The sequence below is a fragment of the Varroa destructor genome, unplaced genomic scaffold, assembly GCF_002443255.2.
Source record: "Varroa destructor unplaced genomic scaffold, Vdes_3.0 BEIS01000003.1, whole genome shotgun sequence".
Classification (NCBI taxonomy): Eukaryota; Metazoa; Arthropoda; class Arachnida; order Mesostigmata; family Varroidae; genus Varroa; species Varroa destructor.
The window spans coordinates 10371435-10395650 of record NW_019211456.1 but is presented as its reverse complement, the minus strand read 5'-3'; the positions used below and the strand labels follow the sequence as shown (position 1 = coordinate 10395650).

The following is a 24216-nucleotide window of genomic DNA, read 5'->3' as shown; positions in this document are numbered from 1 at the left end:
AACCAAGTTCTTTATAGATGGTCGCGCACTGATAAGACAATCGCTTAACGTGGACTGATGGACAGATCGATTAGAATTGGCTCTTAACGTATGACAAGATAATCTCCAATGTTCTTCAATTTTTGCACAGCTAACATCATTAGGAGGAGTACTCAACGAAACCGTATGTTTCCTTATGTGTTATTCGAAGGTGAACTCAAGCTCCTATATTAGTTCTTACATGTATTAACACTTCTTCCTCTTCGTCTTTTGGGTCCAACACTGACGCTTACGTGCACCTTCATCTTGCCGACAGACATATAAACTATGCAAAGAGAAGTATTCATTTATATTTTTATGAATTTATGGCTGACTTCAACAGTGTGTAGTTGTTAACGGTGATTATTTGGCTGGGGTTCAGTTAGCCAGTTGCCATCTGCCACATCTTCATCGTCGTCCATGGTGTCATTGCCTTTGCTGGCGTCACGGACAAGCTTCATTGGCGTAACCATTTTATTTCGTTGTTGAAGCGCTTTAGCTACAGGTTCAAATACTGCCTCTCTCGATGAGGAAAAAAACCGCTCGAACTGACCGGACAAGGACAGGGGTCTTTTCGGCGACACCGGTCGTGGCCCACGTTTCAAAATTAAGGGAAGAGTGTTTTCAGGACCTTCGGTAGGTTTAGGGGCGGCATCGTTGTCGTCGTCTTCTCCGTTAAAAGTCGTGTGGCTTTTAGGCAAGCTCGGACTTCGTGCGGACATAGTTGAAGCTATTGTTCTCAAGGATCGAGAAAGAGCGTCCGGAATAATCAATGTCATGCAAACAACGTACATAAGTAATTAGAGGACGCCAGGTTAAATGGAACATACAACGCCCCGTTTCCCGTTCTAAGTGTTTTTAGGAATCCCCAAAACTTTTCGGCTGGTTCGACTGAATAAACGAACGCAAGAGATCGATAAGACTCGACCCGCTGTTGGAAGTTTCATTAAAGTGAACTTAGTCGTGCGCAGAGATGAACTGCGTAACAAATACTGAGCCAGCATGCCACGCCGTAATGGCAGCTATGTGTGCTGAGCTCAATCATTACATAGATTTCTAGACTCTGCGGCTGCGAACATAGAGGCTATAGCAAGCTGAATGCGGTGTGAAACATTTTTACATAATCATAACTTCGTAATTCGGTTGTAGTGTTAGGCGGTAACACCATAGTAAACTTGCATAAAATATGAGGCTGTTCCGGCCATAACAGAAAATACAATCGATGTATACTTACTGAGCGTTGTTTTTGGCAGCTCACGACAGCTTGGAAGCTCATGATCCCAGCCCGTGGAGACACACGTGCTAATTCTCTGACCCACCAATTCGAAACCGCTTGCACATCTGAAATGGACCTCGTTCAGGACCGTCTGCACAAACAAAGGTGGGTCTACACCGTGTTCGTGGTCACTGCATGTTATTCTTACCGAAGGTAAATCTCCTGTAAAATTAAGCAAAACAAGTGGCCCTGTACAGTTTGTTCCTGGTAAATGTTCAAAGAGAAAAATCAACACCACCTTCCCCGTCCTACAGAATTTGTGCGTTGAAAATATAAGTTACATCATATGTATCGTTCTTATCGAACATTATTGATGAATATAGTCCACAAATATTAGTACAAGAGACGTCTACGTTACCAAACGTAAACAAACATTTTCCTAAAATCAGATCAGTCTAAATATCATCGTCATTTTTACGGGCGACTTATGCGAAGCAGACGTTTCGATCAATTATGCTCCTGTGATCGTGCACAAGTGGTAAATAGTCACTGGAAAAAAATATTGGGTATCATAGTTCATCTGATAATTCGTTCTGAATGGCCTTGACTTTCATATCAATCCCGTTGATTTATCGACGAACGCTCGTCTCGAGGCATCTGCTGATTGCATAGGACAACACCCTGTAAATGTCAGTTGTGGATGGTTCTCTTGTGCCCCACTTATGCGCATTGGCCCCACATATCATGAGCACGTCCTACATCCGTCAGCATGTGCTTGCTAAAAGTGCACCACTGCACGTTGTTTCTTTAGTTCGTAAGTGATATATCTAGCGGTGATTTGGCTATTGGTAAATGCTATGATAATTTTGCAGCACATCCGTTTAGAAGATGGCAAGATGCAGCTTAACCCAACGATATATTGCTGCATGAATTCGTCTAGCAGAAAATCAAGAAGGGTCCTGGGGGCTGAACGGAAATGTCGAAGTGTCATGAATTTCGGCGTACACGACAAAATGTATGATAAACATTGCATTTTTAGCTATCAGTGAAGCTAGATAAACATCAGTTATCAGATTAAATGTACCTAAGTAATAGTAATGACAAAACGAATCGAATTTAATGAGATATATTGATCTTAATTGTGGCAGATGGGAATCGAACGTTTCACAATTTTGCGCTACCCTGTCACGCTATATTAGTATAGCGCGCGTTATTTACGAGTACATAACGGCTGAAAAAGATCAGTGACTGACAAAGGGCAATCGCTGCTATCCAGGTGTATGTGCATGCGCGGCCGATAGTAACAACGCTCACCAACTATAGCCTAAAAATCAAGGTTTTGAACGGCACCGAAACAAAGTGAAACATCGAGTCATCTATTTGGCAACGTTTATTGGAACACAGCCTGTCGTATAGACGGAAACTGGATGTTTACCACTATATATATATATATATATATATAGGTTATGATATAAGATATCTAGTTAATTCTCCTTAGTTTCTACAACTTCGGTAAGAGGCCAGAAGCAATGAGAAAAATGAAGTTACTATCATCATGATTAACCCAGTACAGCGCAGTCGAATGTGCTCATACTACAAAACAATACTGGAATGAACCAACAGCCAGTCGCAATATTGCCAATACAACCGTATCAAGGAGCTACTACAGAGCCAAAAAAAAAAAGTTAAAAATAGGCCACCGGAAGAAGCTAAAGAAGCCCAATGAATCATCGCACTAACGAGCAGAACCATTTGGAAAGCTGTTCTTTAAACAACAGGCGTCAGCGAGGCGTCGCTCAAACCGGTTAAGAAGACGAGGACAATGAAACAAAGAAGAAGAAGGAATAATGCCGAACCGACGCGTAAACGATGGGAATGTTCGAAAACTAACGAAACAAGGAATGAACTGACGTTCGCAGACGGAAGTGGATGAACAGAACCGCTTCAGACATAGTGTCAGTGGTCGGAGCAGCCTTAATGAAAGCCTTACGTAGCTCTTCAAGCCGAGACCTTGAGAACAGCATTAACTTTGAAGTATCACGTACTGGACGTATTGAGGCACTAGTTGTATTTATTTCCCATTTGAATTGACGTCAATAAAATATTTATTGTAACGATGTCTATAAGTTCTCTAGTCTATACATTTCGTATCAAACTCCGTCTTTTTTTTTTTTTTTATTGTTCATTAATGCATTAAACAAGCGCAGCACTCTTGTAAAGCGATGGTATCCCCTTGATTACTACCCGTAAAATTGCGAACGTATTATGAAGGAACATTAAGACATTACGAGTCCGAAAATAGTGCACCTGCCCTGGTTCCCGCCCAGAAAAACTCGATGCGCCTTTGGCGACCTGAACCTACTAGCGGTACCGGTCACATAGCCATTTTTTGGTATGGTCGCGTTTAATAGTCCAACCATCGAATGTTTTGCTATTTACCATCTAGAATAGAATCGTCATTGTGTCAATGTATGACGCTTTTGTAATGCAGTATATTGTTGTTTAATCGGGCAAAGGGTGTGCACCCTTTATTTAGAGAATGCAATTCTGCTATCGGTAAATGCTATGTACAATATGAGCGAAACATGTTTTGTTTGCGTTTGTGTCTTTGTCTAATAACAAAATTGATAAAAAGGTTTCCAAGAACGCTACTTCCCATTCACAAGTAGACGCAAACCCATGCGATTGCCTGCTAAAAAGCCGACGTTTACCAGATGTCTCCAAGATAATCTTTTTTGAGGACCATAAAAATATACACTTCCCCTATATTGTAGACTGAATAAAGTGTCTGGCATACGATGACAGAAAAAAGAATAATTGCGCAAAAAACAAACCCGACCGTTTTCGGGTCCTGCGGACCTACCATTACTTTCCTAAAACGAAAGTTGACAATGCTATTGATTTATGATTACGTTAAGCAGCACAAAACTATTTGACGTTCACGTTTGTTAAACAAAATTCAAGCTTAGTTTGGCGCCATTAGCTATAAATCAGATGTAGAGAGATCCCGCTGAATTATCTGGGCGCCTTGACAGATCTGCCATATGAACTGTGTTTATACTGTGATATGGGTTTTTGAGAACTATGTAGCAGCGAGAATTATTTCTTCAAAATTTTTACAACAAGTGTATATGAAAAGCAATTAATCAGAGATGTGGTATAACTGCAAAGAAATACTAATAGCCAGTTAAATTAATCTTCACATGCCGTACTGCCATGTACACCGCACTATTTAAAGTTAGGCAAATAGATTACCGTATTTATCCGAAAATATCAGTCATCTCTCTTACTCATTGCCAGGGCATGTTGTTTCGAAATTATCGAAGTGACATCCCGATCAAGTGTTTTTTAAGTACGAATTTTAAAAACAATACATCCTTTTTAGGTAAATCACGATTATGAAGTAGATATGGGAAAAGTTTGTTGTGAATGAGATTAGTCTACCGATATCAGGAATTAAATATTAACAGATGAACATAATCTCGACCGAATGTCCAACAGTTGCGAAGCTTGCGGTTCTTTCCGTTTTAAACATGAGCAACAGAAGGGTACCTCCCGAAAACGATTACCACCACCGAGTCAAGCCTATGAAGATCACATGTGCCTGTTCTAAGCTTCTACGTCATTGCTATATGATGCCTATTCTTTGGAAGCACCCAACCGCTCCGGATGAAGGAGGAGGCACCCGCCACCGAATGATCGTTCTTGTATCTTTTAAATTTACTATGGTCGATGGGTCGTAATAATGAAATTTAGATTAAGCTCGAGTCAAACTTCTCATAACCCTTATATCTATACGAGACGTCTTCGTGATACATATTGCACGATACGACGTTTTTTTCTGTTTGTGTAGTATGTTGTGGTGTCAATTGTGTACTATGTATGGGTCGCTGACGGAACTTATGTCTATTTATGCCGATGCTTGGCAAACGAAGCTACCGCGTCGACATTACATAAACATTTTTTGGGGCAAACTGACAAACACAACGCATTTTTTGTAGTTCATTCATTGACGTATCGGGCTGTCGACCATACACCCTGAGGTTTCTTGCCAGTTGTTGCCAACAAACGGCGATGTCTTGTATTAGTCAATGTATATATGTATATATATAGATTACTGACAAAAATTAACACCCTAATAAGTACTCGTACCAAGGCTCTTAAAAGCAAAAAAAACTAATTCATGTAAGTGTCACGTCCGATGCCAATATCAGTCCAGTTTAACGATTAGTTACAGTTATCTACAGCACTAAAAATGCTAAGTAACTTCTGTTAACAAGTTATGGAACATGCTTTAAGCGCTCAAAAAAGGCGTGAATATTTTCTTTGTTGGCAGTTACCGCACCACTGCAACTTCATACTCCACTTCGAGTTAGGTTGAATTCTAATTGATCTTGCTTTGTGTAACTGCCCACATGACATTACGAGAAGCTGTGTGGAACGCTGAACAATCTGTAAAGGCGCTTTCGGCAGAGGGGCAAAGAACTACCGCTATGTTAGGAGGCCATTTTTTTTTTTCGAAATTAACTGCTTATTAGGTTCGACCATCCAAAGAATAACAACGAAACTTCTTTATCGTGATAAGTAAGTGCTTTACAAATGAATGGGTGCATCTATTGTTCGACGTGACGAGAAAAATCTACGTAATCGATGGAAGAGCAGGACGACCACGGCCGTTCTACGGCTGAATCAAGATTCGTATAATCGCATAAGATCGCTGCTACGTTTTCGTTGTTTGTCGTTCGACAATTAGATATCCACAGTACATGCGTTTGTCGTAAGCGAAGACAAGAAATTTCCTACAACCGGCTGCCGCTGTAGATGGAAAACCGCGTAATCATTGCGCAACTTCTGATAGTAGGAAAAATAAAATTGACTTCTCTCAGGATATTTTTGATAAACGGCTAATATTATTATTATTTCACCTGTTCTCTTTCACAGTTCAGCCATTGCCCAACGCCTAGAGTGGCAAATTATTTAGGATTCCACTTCGATCCAGCAAGGATCCTGAAATAAAACAATTAGCAAGTGTTTCATAATAAACAATTTCATATCCTGAGCAGGCATTATTGAGAAACATCTTTGAATTTGGCAAATTCCTGATATTAACCCACAGTGTCATACATGCTATTATAGATTAAGAGATAGTTGACATTTTACATGATTTCGAGAGAGATTTATCTTCAAGGTTGTATAATGTTAGTCGCATCAGCAGAACAAAACAAAGATATAGAACGTATTATCTACTTGACACCCTTCACGCGTAAATTGATCTCATAGCGCCTTATACTTTGAATCTACTGGATGCTTCTCTGCGTTCTAGTTTATATCTGCCATCCTTCTCTCGTGTTAGTTGATCTCCCGAATAGTTGTTCGCCTATAAGTATTTTTAAACGGTTTATATTACGTTCCATGCATTTACATAAAGCTAGTTCAACTTAGCTCTCAGTCAATCGTTTATCCCTAAGAAATAAGGTAAAGGCAATGCTATAAGAGAATAATTTATTATAACTAAGTAATTTACTATCTGAATTACCTTAAAAATCATTGCATAATATCCAGTCTCAAGCAAGTAAAGTCACTTTATTTATTAGCTTGACAATTTAATAGCAAGCACAATTGAAAGTAGATATAAACCAAGATAAAATAGCCCACGTCGCATCTCTGAAGTCTTAAAATTGGGCACATAAATACGATAAATAAAGTAAAAGAAGACTGATAACATCACTCGGTTAGGTTACGGATGCAGATAGCACTGTTTGGAATAATAGCAACCCTTTACACCATTTGGACAGCTGAGTGCTTGTTGCAGTGGCGCCTTCCGTGTGAACAAGATACGCATCGATAATAGGGCAACAACGCCGTAAGGCAGGCCACGTCGTATTTAGAGATGCGTATCAATGAAAGCAATAACGCGCCTTTTGAAGATAGATAGCAAATCACCTACTTGATCCTCAGACCAAACAAAGATATACGATCTCAATCTAGAAGCAAGCTAATCCTCACCGTCTGTTTCGACTTTCGAGAGATTGTGAACTAACAATCTATGCCACTAAAATGTATTTCTAAGAAGGTTGAAAAACGTAGCGCAACTCTGTCCGCCAAAATAGGCCCCTGCGAAACCAGGTTCTCCGCGACAATGCACAATTTCTCAGCTTACTATTTGCGTTGCAGAAAAAGTTAAAAGTTTATATTGCTTTACCCCCCCCCCCCTTCTCCCCTCCCCTCCTCTCCACTCATCACGTCAAACCGCAATGATTCCTTTCCTTTCCTAAACGCTCAAAGGCAGCCTGAAACGACACAGCTTTAAATTCATTGAGAAAATCTGCCTAAAACGAGAGTAAATCTAAGATCATCTAAGAAGATCTTCAAACAAAAATATTAGCAACATTACAGGTGTATTTTGACCATAGAGTGGACATCCTCCCAGCCATGACTCCGTCACTGCTAGTATCGAGTCTTGAATCGTGCACTTTAGGCTTGACGCAAGCTTTGGTAAATAGCATAACATAGCTGTTTGCTAAAAACGCAAACCGTTTAGTTGCAATATTCTGTGAAAAAGACCCCATAAAAATTGTCTCACTGTTGATTGTATGAAAGGCTATACGTGATCCGTATTTACTCATACGAATATGCTGTACTAGGGCGTTCAGTGGTGAAAGGTCTTACAAGAAAGGTGACGGTTTAGCGATGAAACATGGTTTTGTACCAACGTCCAATAGTGCCATACACGTTCAGTGTTTATAAACAAAATCACCTTCTGGAGCGCTCGTTCTAGCGCGCAGTCAGGATAAAATTGATCGTAAATTAGGCAGTTTTACATGTAGGACAGCAACACTGGCTGATCATTTCGGACGAACAGATGTCCAAGAATTCTCTAAGGAAAGAATAAGCTTACACGAGTACTTGACCTATATGATGCGATATATAATTGAATGAAGCCACTTTGTGGATGAAGATGTTGAACGATTACATAATTATTGCGGAAAATAGTAGAACTCTCTTCTTTTTTCTTCACAGATAAACCAGATTGAAGAATCGTGTTTAAAGAAGAATATTTATTACCATAGCTAAATAACTTTAGCACCACTTTGATGCACAGTTAACAATAGTTAAAACGTTATTATAACTTTGTCCTATCCTAGTGTAAACTTACATGGATCGCTACTACGTTTCGCGGGCATGGATTCGAAACGCCCTCTAGTGTACTTTCAGTTCTTACTTCAAAAACAATTTCTAGGTCAAAAGGTAATCATAAGCGGGATACTTGCTTTCAAGGACAAACGGTTATTCGGTTCAAACAACAAGATCTTGTGCGATTTAATGCGCCATAATGACCATACAGTGCCTAATTGCCCAAATAAACCGTTTGTCATCAGGTTTCCAACGTTAGTTTCTAATCACATTGATGCTGTAAGCAATATGGTAATAGCAGAGAAGGTAATTAATAAGATGTTAGTTTGATATTCCAGGATAAAATGACGCTTCAGTAAAAAAAAAAATAGCGGGAAGTCTCATAACCAAATCAATGGGTTTGCAGGTTTTGATAAAAATGCGGATGCGGATTGTACTCTTTTTTGTAATACTATTCGATCAACCTTCAAGTTACGCGCTCGTCTGCTACCATGGGATAAGTATGATAATTCTGTATTTCGAGTTCTATTGCACGTTCGTATTGCTGCGCACCCCTCATTAAGATGAAAATTGATCAAAAAGTCGGGAATAAGGCCGTAATCGAACATCTGACATGGGGTGGCAGGCGTTACACTAAATATCTAGTGATGAGTAAATGGTTGGTTAGCGCTTCTTACGGTCGCTGTTTAGCGTAGAAACAAAGGGCGGTTAGTAGGGTAGGACACACTGCGCTGCTGCCAGATGTCCAGGAGACAACGATCCGATTTGAACGCTGCGGAAATACTCGTACTGGCTGGTAAGTAAAAGTCTATGTGAAAAACTCTAATGAAAACACTGTCAGCCAAAAAGAAAGCGCCGCTAACTGTGTCTTGTGCTGCAGTAGAGGCGTTAACGAACCGAAGAAGAGGAGTTAATTATAAAGTCATACAGAACTTGGTTGTAGTAAGGAACAGGCCCTGACCTCTAAGTCTTGTTGAATAGCATGGTAAGCCAAACCTGACAGGCCTCACATGTCAGCTGCTCGCTGGGCGGTCCGTGGCAGAACCTTTTTTAGTGGACAGATGCTGAATGCCGACTAATATGCATTAGCTATCCTTCCAAGGGCCGCCAATAGGAGATAAAACCGATTGTATCGTTCGTGACAAAATCGAGTGCAGTTACGACGGAGATACTAGAAAACCATATAGAGTCATCATGATTCACACCTTCCCGTTCGACACAATTGAAATACGGCTATTGGGATCCAAATTCATCGGCAATTCAGGAGAAGTTATGTTCATTCCACGAACCGCTATGAAATCATACCGTAAAACTTGAAACTCTAGGCGGCTGAAACCTATTTGTGCGGCTGAAGGAAAATATTATACGGTTATTTCTAAACACTCTAACTCTGCGTACTTTTATGTTTTTGTATAGGTATATACGATGAAACGTGACTCGCCGTCAATTATTATTATGACTATTGCATCGGTAGAGGTAAACTATTGTGATAACAGTTGGGGAATAGGTGTGAGCAACTTTAAAAGAGGCACTATACGAACAAATCAATTTGTCGGTCAAGTTGGAGTAGTTCGAAATGGGTAGCAGCATGACGTATTATAAACGAATCGAAGCCCAGCGTCTAGCGTATCAAAAAACCGTTTGCACTCGCTGGGTAGTTAACGGAATTACGACCTCTAAGATGGACCTATAGCTCACCGAAGTCCAACTACGTCTAGAGTGCTCAATAGCAGCAGTTTGTCGTCTGTATATTCCAGCTTGCTTCGTGGCTACGTGGGTATCTATATTGAGAACGCCTATCATTCAGAGCTACGACTCCGGTTTAGCTCACAGCCGGGTTTTTTTCACTCGATCCGACCGGCAAGGCATAATTTGAATAATATTTCGAATTTTACGTTTGGCACCGCTACAACGGATAGCAGGCTAAGGAATTTACAGTACAATACAGGTTAAAGGTTTAATACCTATTTCGCCTGTCGAAACTTAACATTCTTCATTTTCTATGGGTATAATAACTTGACAGACATTTAGTCTTGAGGGTATATAATATTGTATTTTAGTGGTCGGTTGTGGATTTGTAATGAAGCCCATTTAGTGAGTTATCTCCAAGTGAAGCGTCAACGCGATGGTAAAACTGCTGAGTAGTTCAGGCCGGTGCAGTAAATAAAATTGATTGAACGTCGTTTGGGTTTACTGATCTTCTGGAATTCTATGGCTCTTTGTTTATGCGCCTACAACAGTGCAGTAGTGGCGTGTTTTTATAGGTATTTATTTATTATTATATTATAGTATATAAGTGCGCTGTATCGTTCTATTGTGACTGAACAACAGAAGAGTAGCTCTTTTATTCTGTCACACCTAGTCAACTGCTTTATTTGCCCGACGGACTAGATTCTAGCATAGAAATCGGAGCTCTCCTGGACGAATTGTTTTAGTTTTATAGCTGGCCGTTATTATCATTAGATTACTAAGAAAACTTGCTTTGTTTGCTAACTTGCATTTTGCAGAGGAGTCAACCTCAACGTTTGCTCTGGTAATTTAATTATTCAGGCTATGAACACTTCAAGCATCGAACTGATTCACGCAATTCAAAGTCGACCTAAATATTGGACCACTTTGTTTAAAGTACTATAATAATAATAATCAGTGGGCATAGCTTTGTTTAGATGCATGGGCCTGAAGCAACTGAGGGCATATGTCGCCATGTGGGACTCGAACCGGAGCTGGTGACCGTTTCAGCTTCGCAGCCGAAAACCTAGCCGTCCTGGCCATCACTATGGGTTTTATGCTTGACGAATCTCAACTTTCAGTTTTAGGATCTAATTTTACAAGACATTGTGCCGATCTTCTAACATTGATTGGTAGATTTTCTGTTGTCTTAAGGTGTCCGGGTTTGGAATTGTCGAGATAATGGGACGGTTTTTTTTATCTCTTTAGCCTGCCAAAGTCCTATACCCTGTAGCATTAACGAATGTACATTCTACGTAACAGGTGATTTCCAAACAGCTACATGACTTTAGACAAATATAACTGATCGGAAAATTTCTTCGAACTTCGAAATTTTCTTCGAATACTTTTCGCTTCTGTAAATACACACATACGTCCGTTAGTTGTTTTCATTCAGTCACACGATTTCATTAATGAGCAGGTTACATAAGAGTATTTTATGTACACCCCATAGGTGTCATCATTAGATTCACCAGCATCATAAACCAGGTGACCATCGCAATGAGCTAAACTGCTATAAAGCGCAAATCCAATGGATAGCCTAGCTATGTAGCGTAATGTCTGTTTCACGCTTCGTCGATGAGACGGAGTCATTATATTTGTATTCAAAACCTTCGTGTATAACGAGATATAGCGTACATAATTTCGCAGCTGTCCAACTTACCTTCGACTACCGTCAGAATGAAGCCTACCCCTAAAAAGGGTAGGACAAATGTCCTCATTTCAGCGTCACTTAGTTCGATTCACTGCCCGTAAGTCACTTTTACCTCCTTTTTTCCTTACACTCCCTTTTTGATCAGTAACTACCGAGTCATCTAATCAACCATAACTGATTGAGAGATCAAAGCCCATGGAAAAGACCTGTCTTATCTAAACGTGTCTTCTCACAACCCGGATGACTTGTTTTTCTCGATTAACACTGCAAATCGGCGGCGTCTGGTATCTCTCACTGCGAATTGACAAGCCTAGGGAACGACAACTGTTGCCGAAGGGCTGTCAGTGACGTTGACATGACTTGCATAGTTATTGCAATTACCCAACAACGGCAGCAGCTGCAGCAGCAGGTAGGCATGCAGACTTCTCTTTCGGACAGAGAGATACACACTTCATTTGTTCTCGCACGCAGTGGTCACCACCTGGTACCCTGGATGATGGCTGCGGTGGTTAAAGTGGCTTGGCGCCTATAGGTGCTTCCATTCGCAGAACGCCTTTACAGCTGCGCCTAGCACTAGCGGTGCTGCTGTTTGTAATTAGCGTACTGTACTTTGCTAATTGATGCGGTACCGCCACTCACTAGCGGCCTATTACCCGCTCTATTTATCTGTCTGTTTGTCTCTCTCTATGCTTACCCGACTGTTATGTTTCTTCACGCGGGCGCACGTACCTTCCGCCGCTGGCAGTGGCTACCAGATGCACTTTTCGTATTGTTCGTTGTAGTGGACATAGTGGCCCTCGCCCACCAGGGCCGCCCCGACGTCGGGAAAGGACCGAGAGAACAACGAGTTGAACACGAAGGAAGAAAAAGACGACGAAGATCAAACCGCAATGAGCAAAATGCTTTTCTACGGTTGCCGCTGGCATTTGTTGTGCGAGGGCGGTAAAGCTGGCAACGCTAGAACAAAGCGAAATGTTACCCTTACCGCATCCTCGTGAAAAGGTTTGTAGGTACCTCCTGCTGTAGGTATTCACGTAACAGCACGTAGGAAGCGCTCCATACGTAGTCGTCGTTTGCAAACGACGCTTAGGCGTTGGGCGACGAACTCCGTATCGTAGAGGATATAGTGACATTTATCAGTCAATAAGAAAAATCGACGGCGACAGAAAATCAATTGCAGGGCATAGCGAGATAGGTTGATCGGCGATAGAACAGTTCATACTATAACAATTTTCTAACTCAACCAATGTAAATACCAGCAGTCATTCTCATTCATCACGCTACTACTTATTCTATGGATTTAGCACAGGTAGATGTGTCATATATGAAAAAGATATGATGATGAAATGTCGCTTGAGCCGGATGTATTATTAGATACCCAATTTATAATATTAATAACTATTTTCATTGCCAAACCGGACACAGAAGGGTGAAATGAAGTTGTGTATCAACGTACCAGTATGTAATTACTATATATAGATAGATATATATATCTATATATACATATATATGTTTCGTTCTCAGAAATGGTATTCGATGAGAGGAAGTGCTTCAAGAATAATATGAACTAATATGTAGCAGAAGATTTATATTATCACAGGGTATAACCTGGAACTTACAGGGAGACGTTTGTGGTTCTGGTCAGAACTTAAGCTTGCGTTTCGTTTTCAACCAACCCAAAACAATTGCCTGTATCTTACAGTAGAAAAAACACACTAGCTTCGGAGACTTCATATTATTACTATTATTATGTTTATTGAGGAAAAGATTTCGAGCTCCACAAAATCAATTTTTTGGCTCTCGAAACCCCTGATTCAACCGACACTTGATCGAAATTTATGCAGGTCAATCTTATTTTTTCGGCCTATCTATCTCAGTTTTCGACTATTTATTAAAGGATTACGGTAGATATGTGTACATGGTAGGATTTCATAAAATGAAAGAACAAGCACATGGAAAACTGGAGCGGGTTTTTGCTACCGTAAAAAAAATCCACGCGGTAAGAGCAGTAATCCCATCCCTTAGAAAGTTGATGTTATTCGATTCTCTCGACGCAACATATTATACGAACTAGATATTAAAGACACTCTAATTTATTCAAGCAAATAGATTCGGCAAAGATGAACTAAATTTTTCTCTCGTAAATGGTGAACACTATCCCTTGTTAAGTAATGCGCACTCGTAACAAGTTCTATATAAAACAAAAAAGAAGTCATCCCGTAAACGGTAGCTGTTTACGTCAAAATCACCATAGAATGAGAGCAGCCGAACGTGAGTACGCTAAGTATCTTATGTTTCCTCTGGCGTGATTCGTAATATAATAACAATAATAAAAATATATTACAATGATAGGTAGACCGGGCAACTTTAACTTAAAAACTACTTAGAATCCAAAATAAATTGCCATCGCTTAGTTAAGGTGAATTTCTGATGTGAAAAAGATTGTTCGAATTTTGAGAACGCGGACTCGATTCACGTTAATTACTACTTTTGACTTTCTCAAAATACGCCCCCTACCCATTACTTTCACATTTGCCCGATATTAATTTACTACCTAGTGATACAGTGCGATTAAGTATAGAGCTAACTACCCTTTTTGTACCAATGTATCGCTGTTTTTTTAGAAAACCCCCTAGGAAAATAATGATGATACTTGCGTTGTGCTGGAGAAAGAAATAGCCGAATATTCTTGCAACGCACATATAATACAATGCTCATGCTAAGGAGAGGATTGCTGATTGAAACGGGTTCATTAGTTTTGGCCAGCCCTCGGAAACAAGCGTAAGGAGTGGCAAGTAAGTGTCGGCCAAGAGATATGCCCCCACCTGGTCCTCACACGGAGCCTAAGTCGCCTTTGGTCCGTTATCTACGCCAGAAACATAACTGAGGCCTTAAACTATTCTAGCTCATACAATTAAATAATTCAGAATGTGAAAAAATTACGTCGACAACAGTCGACGTTTCCACAAAAATGTGCCACGGGTATTTTCTAGGAAAGTACATTAACTGAAAATGACTAAAAAATCAGATGAAAAACGTTAGCTAACTTGTTCCGACACTGCTTCAAGTACACTAACTATTAAAACTGGCAAAACCCGGTCTGTTTACGCTATATAGTGTAAGAAATTGTGCTGAGTGGTATTTGGTCCACAAACTGGGTCTTCGTGTACGGTATAGCAACCAGCTAATGCTAATTAACTTTCAAACTACACAATTCCTATTTTTGGAATTTTTTTTTGAAATTTTACGCATAATTAATAGACAATGTTTGTTCTTAAAATAATTAGTAGATAATTCATCAATATCTATGAAAACCAATATTGTATCTTAGCCGCAGCTTTATGGTAATAGAAACCATCAAAAAGAAATTAGCTGCTGTGTTTCGCTCGTCAACAATTTTCGTGTTTTCTACATCCGTGTTAAGATACGAGATGTAAACCTCCCTCATTAGGAGATACACGTCATAGTTATAAAAGTTCCAAATTGATACCCGTTGATTTAGCACTACATTGAGCATGTAGCAGAGACTTTGAAACCAAGAGCCAAATGATCTTACGTTTGCCAACGATCAATAACGGTCACTAATGGCTTGCTTTCGGTCGGTGACTCATCAAATAACGGTTGATTCAAAAGAGTATCCAGTTATTTTCTCCTGTGATCCTAGTGGCATTTAACTATGTTAGCAGCACTACATGGGCCCAGTTACGGGCTTTTTCACTAGCTCACCAAACATCTTCCGATTTCTTTTTTCAGCCAAACTATTCGAAGTGAGTGAGCTATCACTGACGTCGCGCACGATGATTCAGACGCAACAGAGTGATCGAGCAGTGCAAAGCTATCGAGCCGACGATTGGTGGGTGCCGTGATCGGTCGACATAAATACGAAATGCCCAGATTGGACTCGCCGCACGAAACAGTAATTACGGCAGCGAATTGTGACGTTATCTTACACGGCTAGATGGAAAGCACAAAGGGAAAAATATGTTTCTTGTTAACTACCAGACAGGGATTTGAAACAACGTAATTACATTATAAACAGAACTATTAAATAAAGCTGACTGCTTGTTAATTCAAACGGTAAATGAAACATGTTCATTGTTCCTTAAGATAGTCGAAAATACTTGTTATGCATAAGTATAGAAAGGTTCTTTCAAAGAAATGGTAAAAGTGTTTCAATGTATTGAATGAGTATACAATTATAGATGGCTATTAAGTCGCATACACACAGACAGATATAACTGTGCCTAGCTCTCTAGCATTTTGTAACTCCAAAACGATCATCACTCGATTTTCCGATCGGAGCCAGTATCTTTAAAAAATCCAGGTACACACACGTTCTTATTTATTTTTCACGTGAACTTAATAGGCAAGCTCGGAAGTAATGCGGCTGCTTTACTTGATTCCAGCTGTGACTAGCAGGTTTATAGTGTTTAGGTATTGTTTACCTATTAAGTGTCGAGCACTCGTTGCAGGCATACTCGGCAAACCCATTCACTCTGAATTCTTCATAATTTAATGTTTCGAATTTTACCTCCGGTACCGCCGTCAGGTATTCTGTTGGGCCTTACCAGCACGAAACGAAGTAGGTCTGCACCCGAAGCCCAAATCGGACAAACACGTTACCCACTATGCCACTAAAGGTAGCAATTTATGTTGCCCGAATCAGATAGCTTATTCTCAGAAAGACACGAAATTTCGTTCGAAAAAAGAAACAACAACAAAAAGTCAACAGGTTCCATTGTTTCTGAAGTGACATTTATACTCGTTGCTGCTTTACTTCAATACGCTAACATCCATGGCAGTTCGCTGCTAACTTGAGCTTAAGGAGCTGGTTGTCTGGCACCGAGCCGACCAGCAATACTGAGTACCAATGCTGTGGTCACTATTCAGTTTATTTTTTATTGTACAGTACAATGTCGCTATCATTTGTATTCATTATTTTTCTCTACTGGAATTTAGCATTTTACAAAGCCATTAGTACCCTCGCGCACCTTTCGCGCGTCTTTGCTGCTCTTCGAACTCAGCTTAGTTTACGCATCACACGACGGAGTCCTATACTCGTGCAGGCCGTGTTCTCTGGCCCACAGCCGTAGCCGGTCGCGCACACAGACGGCGGCTGTACAGATTCGTGTCTCGAAGTCTAGCACTTTCTGCAATTGTCTGCTCATCTGTGTGTTTGTCTACTATCTAGTATTAGAACGGATGCATGTGTTGGGACCGGCAATTTCGCTGTCCATTTTGACAGCGGTACGAGCGCCGTCAACAGCAATGAACGAGTCAGAAACTCGTGCATCGTTCGACGGAAATATGAGGCAAGCAAGGGCTCTACTAGTAAGGAAGTAGGAAAAAAGACGGCTGGGAATGGAATACACCGGCGAACAGCGGCGGCGGTTGGCAACGATCATCCGTCTTCTTCCTATTCGAGAAAATACTGGCGTCTACAACTGGATGCATTTGTCGCTCACGAACTCTTGCCGGAGAGCGTGTGACCATGCCCAGAAGCGCTCCGGCAGTAGCATTATTACTAATGCTGCCAGTAGCAACAGCTCTAACAAAAATGGTGACAATAACAACATCCGTAATGATGGCTAACAACAACGACAGAGAGCCGGCTGTCCATTACTCTTTGATAACTGTGGATGTATGCACGTACGTTTTGTATGTGTGTGTGTATGCCTGGGAGCGCTATGAATTAACGGCGGCAGGTCATCTGTTTGAGAGACGCGTCTCGTCGCTACGCGCGACAATGGGGTCGAAAATGGGACTACATGTGTTTTGTAACGACGTACACTAAGTGCACAGATAGCGTGCGAAGGGCCGTCCACTCGCTTGCGAACTAGAACCATGTGTCTGTTTATAGATTTGCACGTTCATTCATCCTCTCACGCCCTTACCGTTTCGAAAATTCGGAGTAACGACGTTTTCTTCAAAGGGAAAACTGAAAATATCAAGTAGAATGTGGGCGAGTAAACAACGCCGGCAAAAATACCACATAAAATGAAAACGATATGCTATAGTCGCATTTTGCTGATAACGCTCTCGTTAAATTAGACAGCAATGGAAATTCTATAGATTCAGTTAATTCCGCCTGGAAAAACTAACGATCAATATATATATGAAATATAACAGAATATGATGTCTAGTATTTTAGAACATTAGAATTAAATGAGTCTTACTTTTTCTTTTAATTTTACCACGAGCTTAATAGCAGCTAATTATGTTCCAGGTGTACACTCAAACTAACTGACACAATCATCTTCATGTATTACTAAAACACAGTAAATAGGACGTTTCCAAATATTCGGCGGATACTAGATTATAGACTTATCGGTAACGAGTTTTTCATCAAGTACCTCATTAATGTCAGTTCTGCCAAAAACTTTTATCGAAGCAGTTAGCTGATGTCTATAAGTCATCCCCTAGATACAGGAAATGAATCGGGGTATTTTACCTTAATATTCATATATTCGGTCTTTCCATGTTGTCTCGTCTGCGTAACACAACATCAACAAAGCCACCCACTGTTATAAAACCAAAATAGGAGGAAATTGCTTGAGTCGAAAACACTATCAGTCTATCATGAAGGCTTCAGTTACTTCAAGAACGCATGTACTTGAGCCATATCTCAACATCCTTATGGTTTCCTGGAAATGTATTATAATATCCACATAACAAAGGCCATTTAGGTCCGATGCTCCTGCCAGTTTTTAGCAATATTAATTTGACTTGATGTTTCCAACGAATCACTAAGCGTCCCGTACAGTGATATATTTACTGTGGTGGATATCCGACACTTCACTCATCTGGACATAACTCTAACCTATTCTGGAATTTTGAGAAATATGCTTCTCAAGATAAGTCTGACATTTACAGGTTTCAGGCGCCCTGAGAGAAAATTTATTACGGAAATAGATGGAACTGTTATCACTCTTGAAACAGTTTGAAAATTTTTGGAAGCTGTCCAACTCTGCAAAAAAAAAGTTACCCTTCATTAAGCTTTAAAAAAACTAGTTATTTCCATGGGCTGTTCCGCTACCTGCTTCAACAAATCAATAACTAAGCATCACATATCTTCTTAGAACGCACAGTGACGTATACATCGAATATAGGTAAGATAGATGACAACAAGCAGACGATACGCACTTTTTACGATTACTGAATTCAGCGCAGAAAAAGTTGCAAGATTCTACATTCACACCAACATATTTACATGCGACCATATGTATTGTTCAACATCCGTAACGGACGACGTGTAACGTATCAAATGCGCCTTATATATCCTACCCGTAACACTGAGATGGATCAGATTTTCTGTATGGGGTTAATTCGGTGGCCCCTGCTAAGCATTTGTAGATCGCAAAATGTTTACTACAGGAATAATCATCGTCATCTGCATTATATGTATTGAAAGCAGTTTACCTCCCTTTTCATTTACGCAGAGTGGTCAATATCGACACCACTAACATAAGCGTTCACGTCAAACAGAAATGTAACTAGGTGGAGTGTAGTTTCGTTGAAAGGTGGAGCCCGACTTCTTAAAGCTGATTGTTGGTGGTTCGTTTTTCATCAGCAGGCTCCTCTAACGAATACTCTTTCACGAAACTTCCCTAGTAGAGAACTTGGCGTGCCAACAGCGAACTAATGAAAATAGAAAGAATGGCTGGCCGACATCATGATCTTACGTTACTTTGTCGTTACGTGCAAAGTAAGATCGAAAGGTTGACCCATTAATAGTAAAGAAGGTAAAAACGGATCTAAGAGAAGACAAAGAACGCCCTACTAATTATCTCAACAAGTAAATGTCAGGCACTCGAATGAAGGAGTATCGTTTTTATCTACAAACTTCCTGCTAAAGAACTTCCTGTCCGTACGAGCTTTTACTTTACACGAAAGCAAATTTTCAGTCACAATATTGTATATATTTATACTGTTCGGAAATCTTTATCCAAACCATCAGTTAATGTTGGTTTACTCGCTTATTATTGTGAAAAAGTTAGATTCAGAATGTTTGAAATATTTGCTTTTTAGGAATGCAATGTTGACCCAGAAACATTCGTGGCAATATCTCGTTGAACTCGCTGTATCTTGAACGCATGTAAATGTAGGGGACGTTTCTTTGTTAATCTCAAAAACCGTTTATCAGTATGCTTAGTTTTGTAGCATGCATAAAACGAGACTGGCTTGAATATGGGTTGACGGCGCATTTTGATGTAAATGTTCATGTTTGCGGAGCACAGCAAGAAACACTTGGTCTTTTTGGCAGAGTCTGTTTCCCAGGTGTTTAGCGTTGTGGTCCTAGAATGATTGCGACTTGTATTAGGCTTGGGGTATAGGTCAAGGCCGTACAGGTCATCTTACTTATGACGTCAACGTAAAACGCTTCGTAATATAGACATCCTGCTATAGAATGTGTTGTTCCATTGAGATCACCACAGCTGCATCGCAGATTAAATGGTTGTTAATGCTGCCGACGGTTCCGAGCCATTTCCGATCTGCTCTTTTATCATTTTTACTCTTCTTACATCATGTGCAGCTCTGACGTGCCACTTTGCCTCCAGATCGCTATGGCTTCGATCAGCTTCTGATAAGCCTTAACGAGTAATAACCCTTGATGTTTATTGAGGTGTCTCTATATACAGCGTAGGTTAATCTTTTTCTCCGGGAAAAGCGACTCGACCACTGTCAGTGTCCGCTGGCTTTTTCGATCTTCGATTCGTAAGCAAAGCGGACGTTAAAATTAATGTAAACGTCGACGTTAGCCAATAGACGAACGTGCATCTGAAGGAATGTAGCAGCAGCAGCACTGAAGCATCATTCTCTGTCCTAGATGTTCCTTACCAGGTCCCCTGTTCAGTTCGGTTTTGTCTATGGCAAATGCACTAGTTTCAAATATCAAAGATAACAGCGGTCCGAGGACTCTGGGCGAGTTCTTTATCGATTCGGCTGTTCTTGCAAAAACTCATGCTTTCTTGACCCGTTGACTAACGTACCTTTCTCCTAACGCTATTGAGCGAAACGCGGTTTGAGTGCCCGTACGTACGAGTACAAACGGCGCGAAGCCAAGTTTAACGGTGCAGTAGCTTTCGCCGCATCGCCATAAATATTTTTTTACGCATTCGTTAATGTACGTATTGAATGATTGGATCGAATTCATAGTATCGTTTTTACTCCTTTTAGCTAGAATATATATATATATATTCTAGCTAAAATATATATATATTTATATATAGGGTTGCACACCAGTCGACTAAAGCGAAAAAGGAATAGATCACCAGTTTGCGGCTGTCAGATAAACAATGCCTTCGCGTCGAAGAATTCATCGCAAAAGCGAAATCTAATCGTCGTTCAATAGACGGCTAAGCATGCACAATTATTTATATGAATACTTTGTAAATACGCCTGATCTTTTTTAATTGAGTTATTTCCTATCCGTTTGGCCAAACAGATCTATGCAAGCGGCACGCAAAAAGAGTTACGCAAAACGTAATGTGGTAACGGAAGATCACTTGACTGCACCAGCTTTCAATCACGAAATTATTATTAGTTAGACGAAGACGACAAGTAGGTAGTTTTAAGTAACACCTATTCCATTGCTCTTATGTTTTCAAGCAAGCGTCTTTTTTCTAGGGTGATGTCATCGGTTTGAAAGTCCACCGTTGGAAGTCAAAGATTCGCAATGCGTACCTCACCAGTATCAACAACATACTCTAAAATCGTATTTATTTAATAGGCCTGTTCGTACAACAAAAAAAGCTCGCGGTTTGTATGCCTTTGTATTAAAAAAATCTAAACAAAATTTGCTAGAGACACATTATTAATAGAGTTCAAAATGGATGTCATAAAAAGAAATCATAAAAAGCCTCTAAAATTACCCGAAAAAAGACATTATTTAAGCATGAAATGTAAACACTTTGCAATGCATTCAAGGTTATTGAGTGCAGCCAGTTGTTGATAAATAATAAAAAATCCGTTGCTAGTCCTGCCTTTTAGCACAACTACGTGCACATATTTACCTCGCACTTGATTGTTTACTGTAATAATAAAAGGATTCAATTCTTAATGTCGTATTTTACTGGAACTGTGGGTAACCTATGCGAGAATAACTCTCGTATAACGTCATCTTCTAGAATTTCTTTTGCATGCATTGAATATTTCTTGTATCCGTTCACACGATCGCTATGGTTCTATTCTCGGACCCCATGTAGCTGACAGAACTCGTAGACTACGCAGATTCAAGGATTCACATTCTGCATTTATGTATCCAAGAAAATACATTAATAGCACAACTATTCAGCCTGACTTGAAAAGTACCCAACCTTCCGTTCTTAATAATCCCAAGATCCGTTTTTAATATTCGAATGTGCTTACATGAGCAGCTGGATGTACATATCTATGAATAAAGATGTAAATACATTTATCTCATAAAATGACATCGTTTTGGTTCTTGACGCTGCTCATATATGTAATATATGTTAGCGTACGTTTAATCGTATTTTATACATGAGTAGATGAGCAATCACACTACCAGCTTTTCGTTTTTTGTCATTAAAGTTGCTCTCTACAGGGAACACCCTGGTTCGTGTAGTAAAGGTCCCGAGAAAGACAAAGGGCTACAAGCATTAATGAAAGCAACTAGCAACCAAGTAATCATAAGGAAATATGTACAGTTTTCATGAATACACGAAAAAGGGTAGGTTTGGGTTTCAGGAGAGTTTATTGTAACTAAAGAAGAAGAAAAAACACTTATTTTTTTCTTTTTTTTTCAATTAATCTTTGCTTTTCAAAGTAAACACAATATTATGGGCCAACGTCTTTAAGCAATTCAGTATATTACCTGAAACTGTTCATTATAAGTGTAGTTGAAAACTGCTCAAACAGTTTCTTACGGCTTATTTCTATCATGATCCTTCTCAAAATTATAGGTTTTCTAAATTTTCGTACTAAGTTTATTTACACGCCAGCCACACCACCTTTGGTCCACACAATCTTATTAGCGAGAATTTAGCGAAACAACAAAAAACCGCAGTTTACATTTTTGCAAAAGGCAAAATCTATCTAGGGCCATTATATTCGTAGCTTCAGCATTGGTTTTGTATCAGTAAAAAAAGATCAAAGCTTCGATTTTTCTAATCCTAACACATTTTAATGACAGTTGAGAAAATCGTAAAAGTAACCTTCGCTTCTCAAAACGACTTCTACGACTCTTTGTTTCTCTCCGGCAAAAAAAGCATTACACGTAAACGGCATTAATGGGAACATTAGCTGGTAAGTGGAATTTTCAGTATATTTCTCATATTCGTTGATTATGGTTTATATTGGAGGCTATTTGCTAAACAGTCGGTGTACCGCAATTTGCCTAGCATCTACTATGTCACGAAACCTTCCGTTCTTTCGAATAAATGTTTTTACTTCTGTAACGATTTATAGAGCTGTCTGCTGCAGACTATGTTTATTAACGACAAAATAAATATGCTATGTATCTAGTAGATTTTCGGTAACACTATAATCCCATCACTGTGGGACGTCTTTAGTTTTCGGGTGAAAAATTTTGTGACAAGTATTTTTTGGCACTATCATATTGAAACTAAATTGACGCCGTGAAGGAAGTTCAGTAGAGATCGAAGCAGAAGGTGGTCTGGTGGTGTAAAACCCCTATTAAACGGCAGCGGATGCATTAAAGTCTCTAGTCGAAATCTTTCAAACTTTACTGAGTAACTAAGCACGTACGTGGTCCGACATTGTTAACCTCGATAACGACACCTTTTCTGATCAGCAGTTCCGGACGATTTTTTCTCAGTGGCTTGTTGTAATCTTGTTAGTTGCTAAGAGTAGAAGTCGGAAGCAGTCGTTTTACCAGAGGGTACTAACTAATAATGCACGACTCCTTTCCAATCCTACCAAACAATCGACATCACCTTCTTTTGGTTTTAGTCTGTATTTTGCCACGGATTGTGGAGCATACTTTTTTTTTGCACATAATTGCCTTATACGATTATTTTTGTATGTCATTCTTCATCACTCATGATCAGCTGCTGTAGAAATGAAATAGAAAGAAATAGAAAGCTTCGCAGATAGAAAAAGATGATCGAATACATTTTTTTTGCGTCGATTCGCGCGGCACCCAAGTGTCGAACTTTTTTGTGTCTGTTTTTTTTTTTTTTCAAATAGTATAAAACTGTTTGCTGTTAGATATTTAGTTCCTAGGCGAGATATTACAGCTATGCACGTGTCGGTCTTGCTCACTTTTCGCAATAATTTCGTCAGTTTTTTCCGTAAATGATTGCCTACTGCAAAATGTATCCCCACATCAAATTTCCAGAATAAAAGTGACAGAGCTACCTTGGGGCAATACTTGTGCATTTATTATGATCAACTGGCAGATATAGCGGAAATTTCTTCCAGACGCTCTATTTAAAGCCTGGATAAAGAAGATTCCAACAATTTTAGCACATCTACTACTGCCAAA

The 24216-nt window shown here is 39.8% G+C and overlaps 1 protein-coding gene and 1 long non-coding RNA gene across 5 annotated transcripts in view; one reads left to right on the top strand and one right to left on the bottom strand.

The window, feature by feature from the left end:
- The window catches only part of LOC111246406 (sushi, von Willebrand factor type A, EGF and pentraxin domain-containing protein 1-like), a 33958-nt gene extending 15115 nt beyond the window's left edge, over nucleotides 1-18843 (bottom strand). Inside the window, exons 1-3 of one of the 4 annotated variants that reach the window (XM_086984534.1) lie at nucleotides 18736-18843; nucleotides 18202-18394; nucleotides 1253-1456 (exon numbers count right to left, since the gene is read on the bottom strand). Coding sequence is in view for 2 of the 4 variants with exons in the window: in XM_086984536.1 (XP_086840662.1) it covers nucleotides 1253-1456; nucleotides 11760-11817 (262 nt within the window). In the remaining 2 variants the exon portion in view is untranslated. Of the gene's footprint in view, nucleotides 1-1252; nucleotides 1457-11759; nucleotides 12410-12444; nucleotides 12576-18201; nucleotides 18395-18735 lie in introns of those variants that run through there. The other 3 variants (XM_086984535.1, XM_086984536.1, XM_022795951.2) reach the window with 3 other exon arrangements.
- LOC111247341 (uncharacterized) lies at nucleotides 8893-15837 on the top strand. Its single transcript, XR_002672094.2, has 4 exons — nucleotides 8893-9164; nucleotides 12496-12752; nucleotides 14375-14545; nucleotides 15504-15837. It is a non-coding gene; the product is annotated as an uncharacterized LOC111247341 (long non-coding RNA).
- Nucleotides 18844-24216: the final 5373 nt, after the last annotated feature.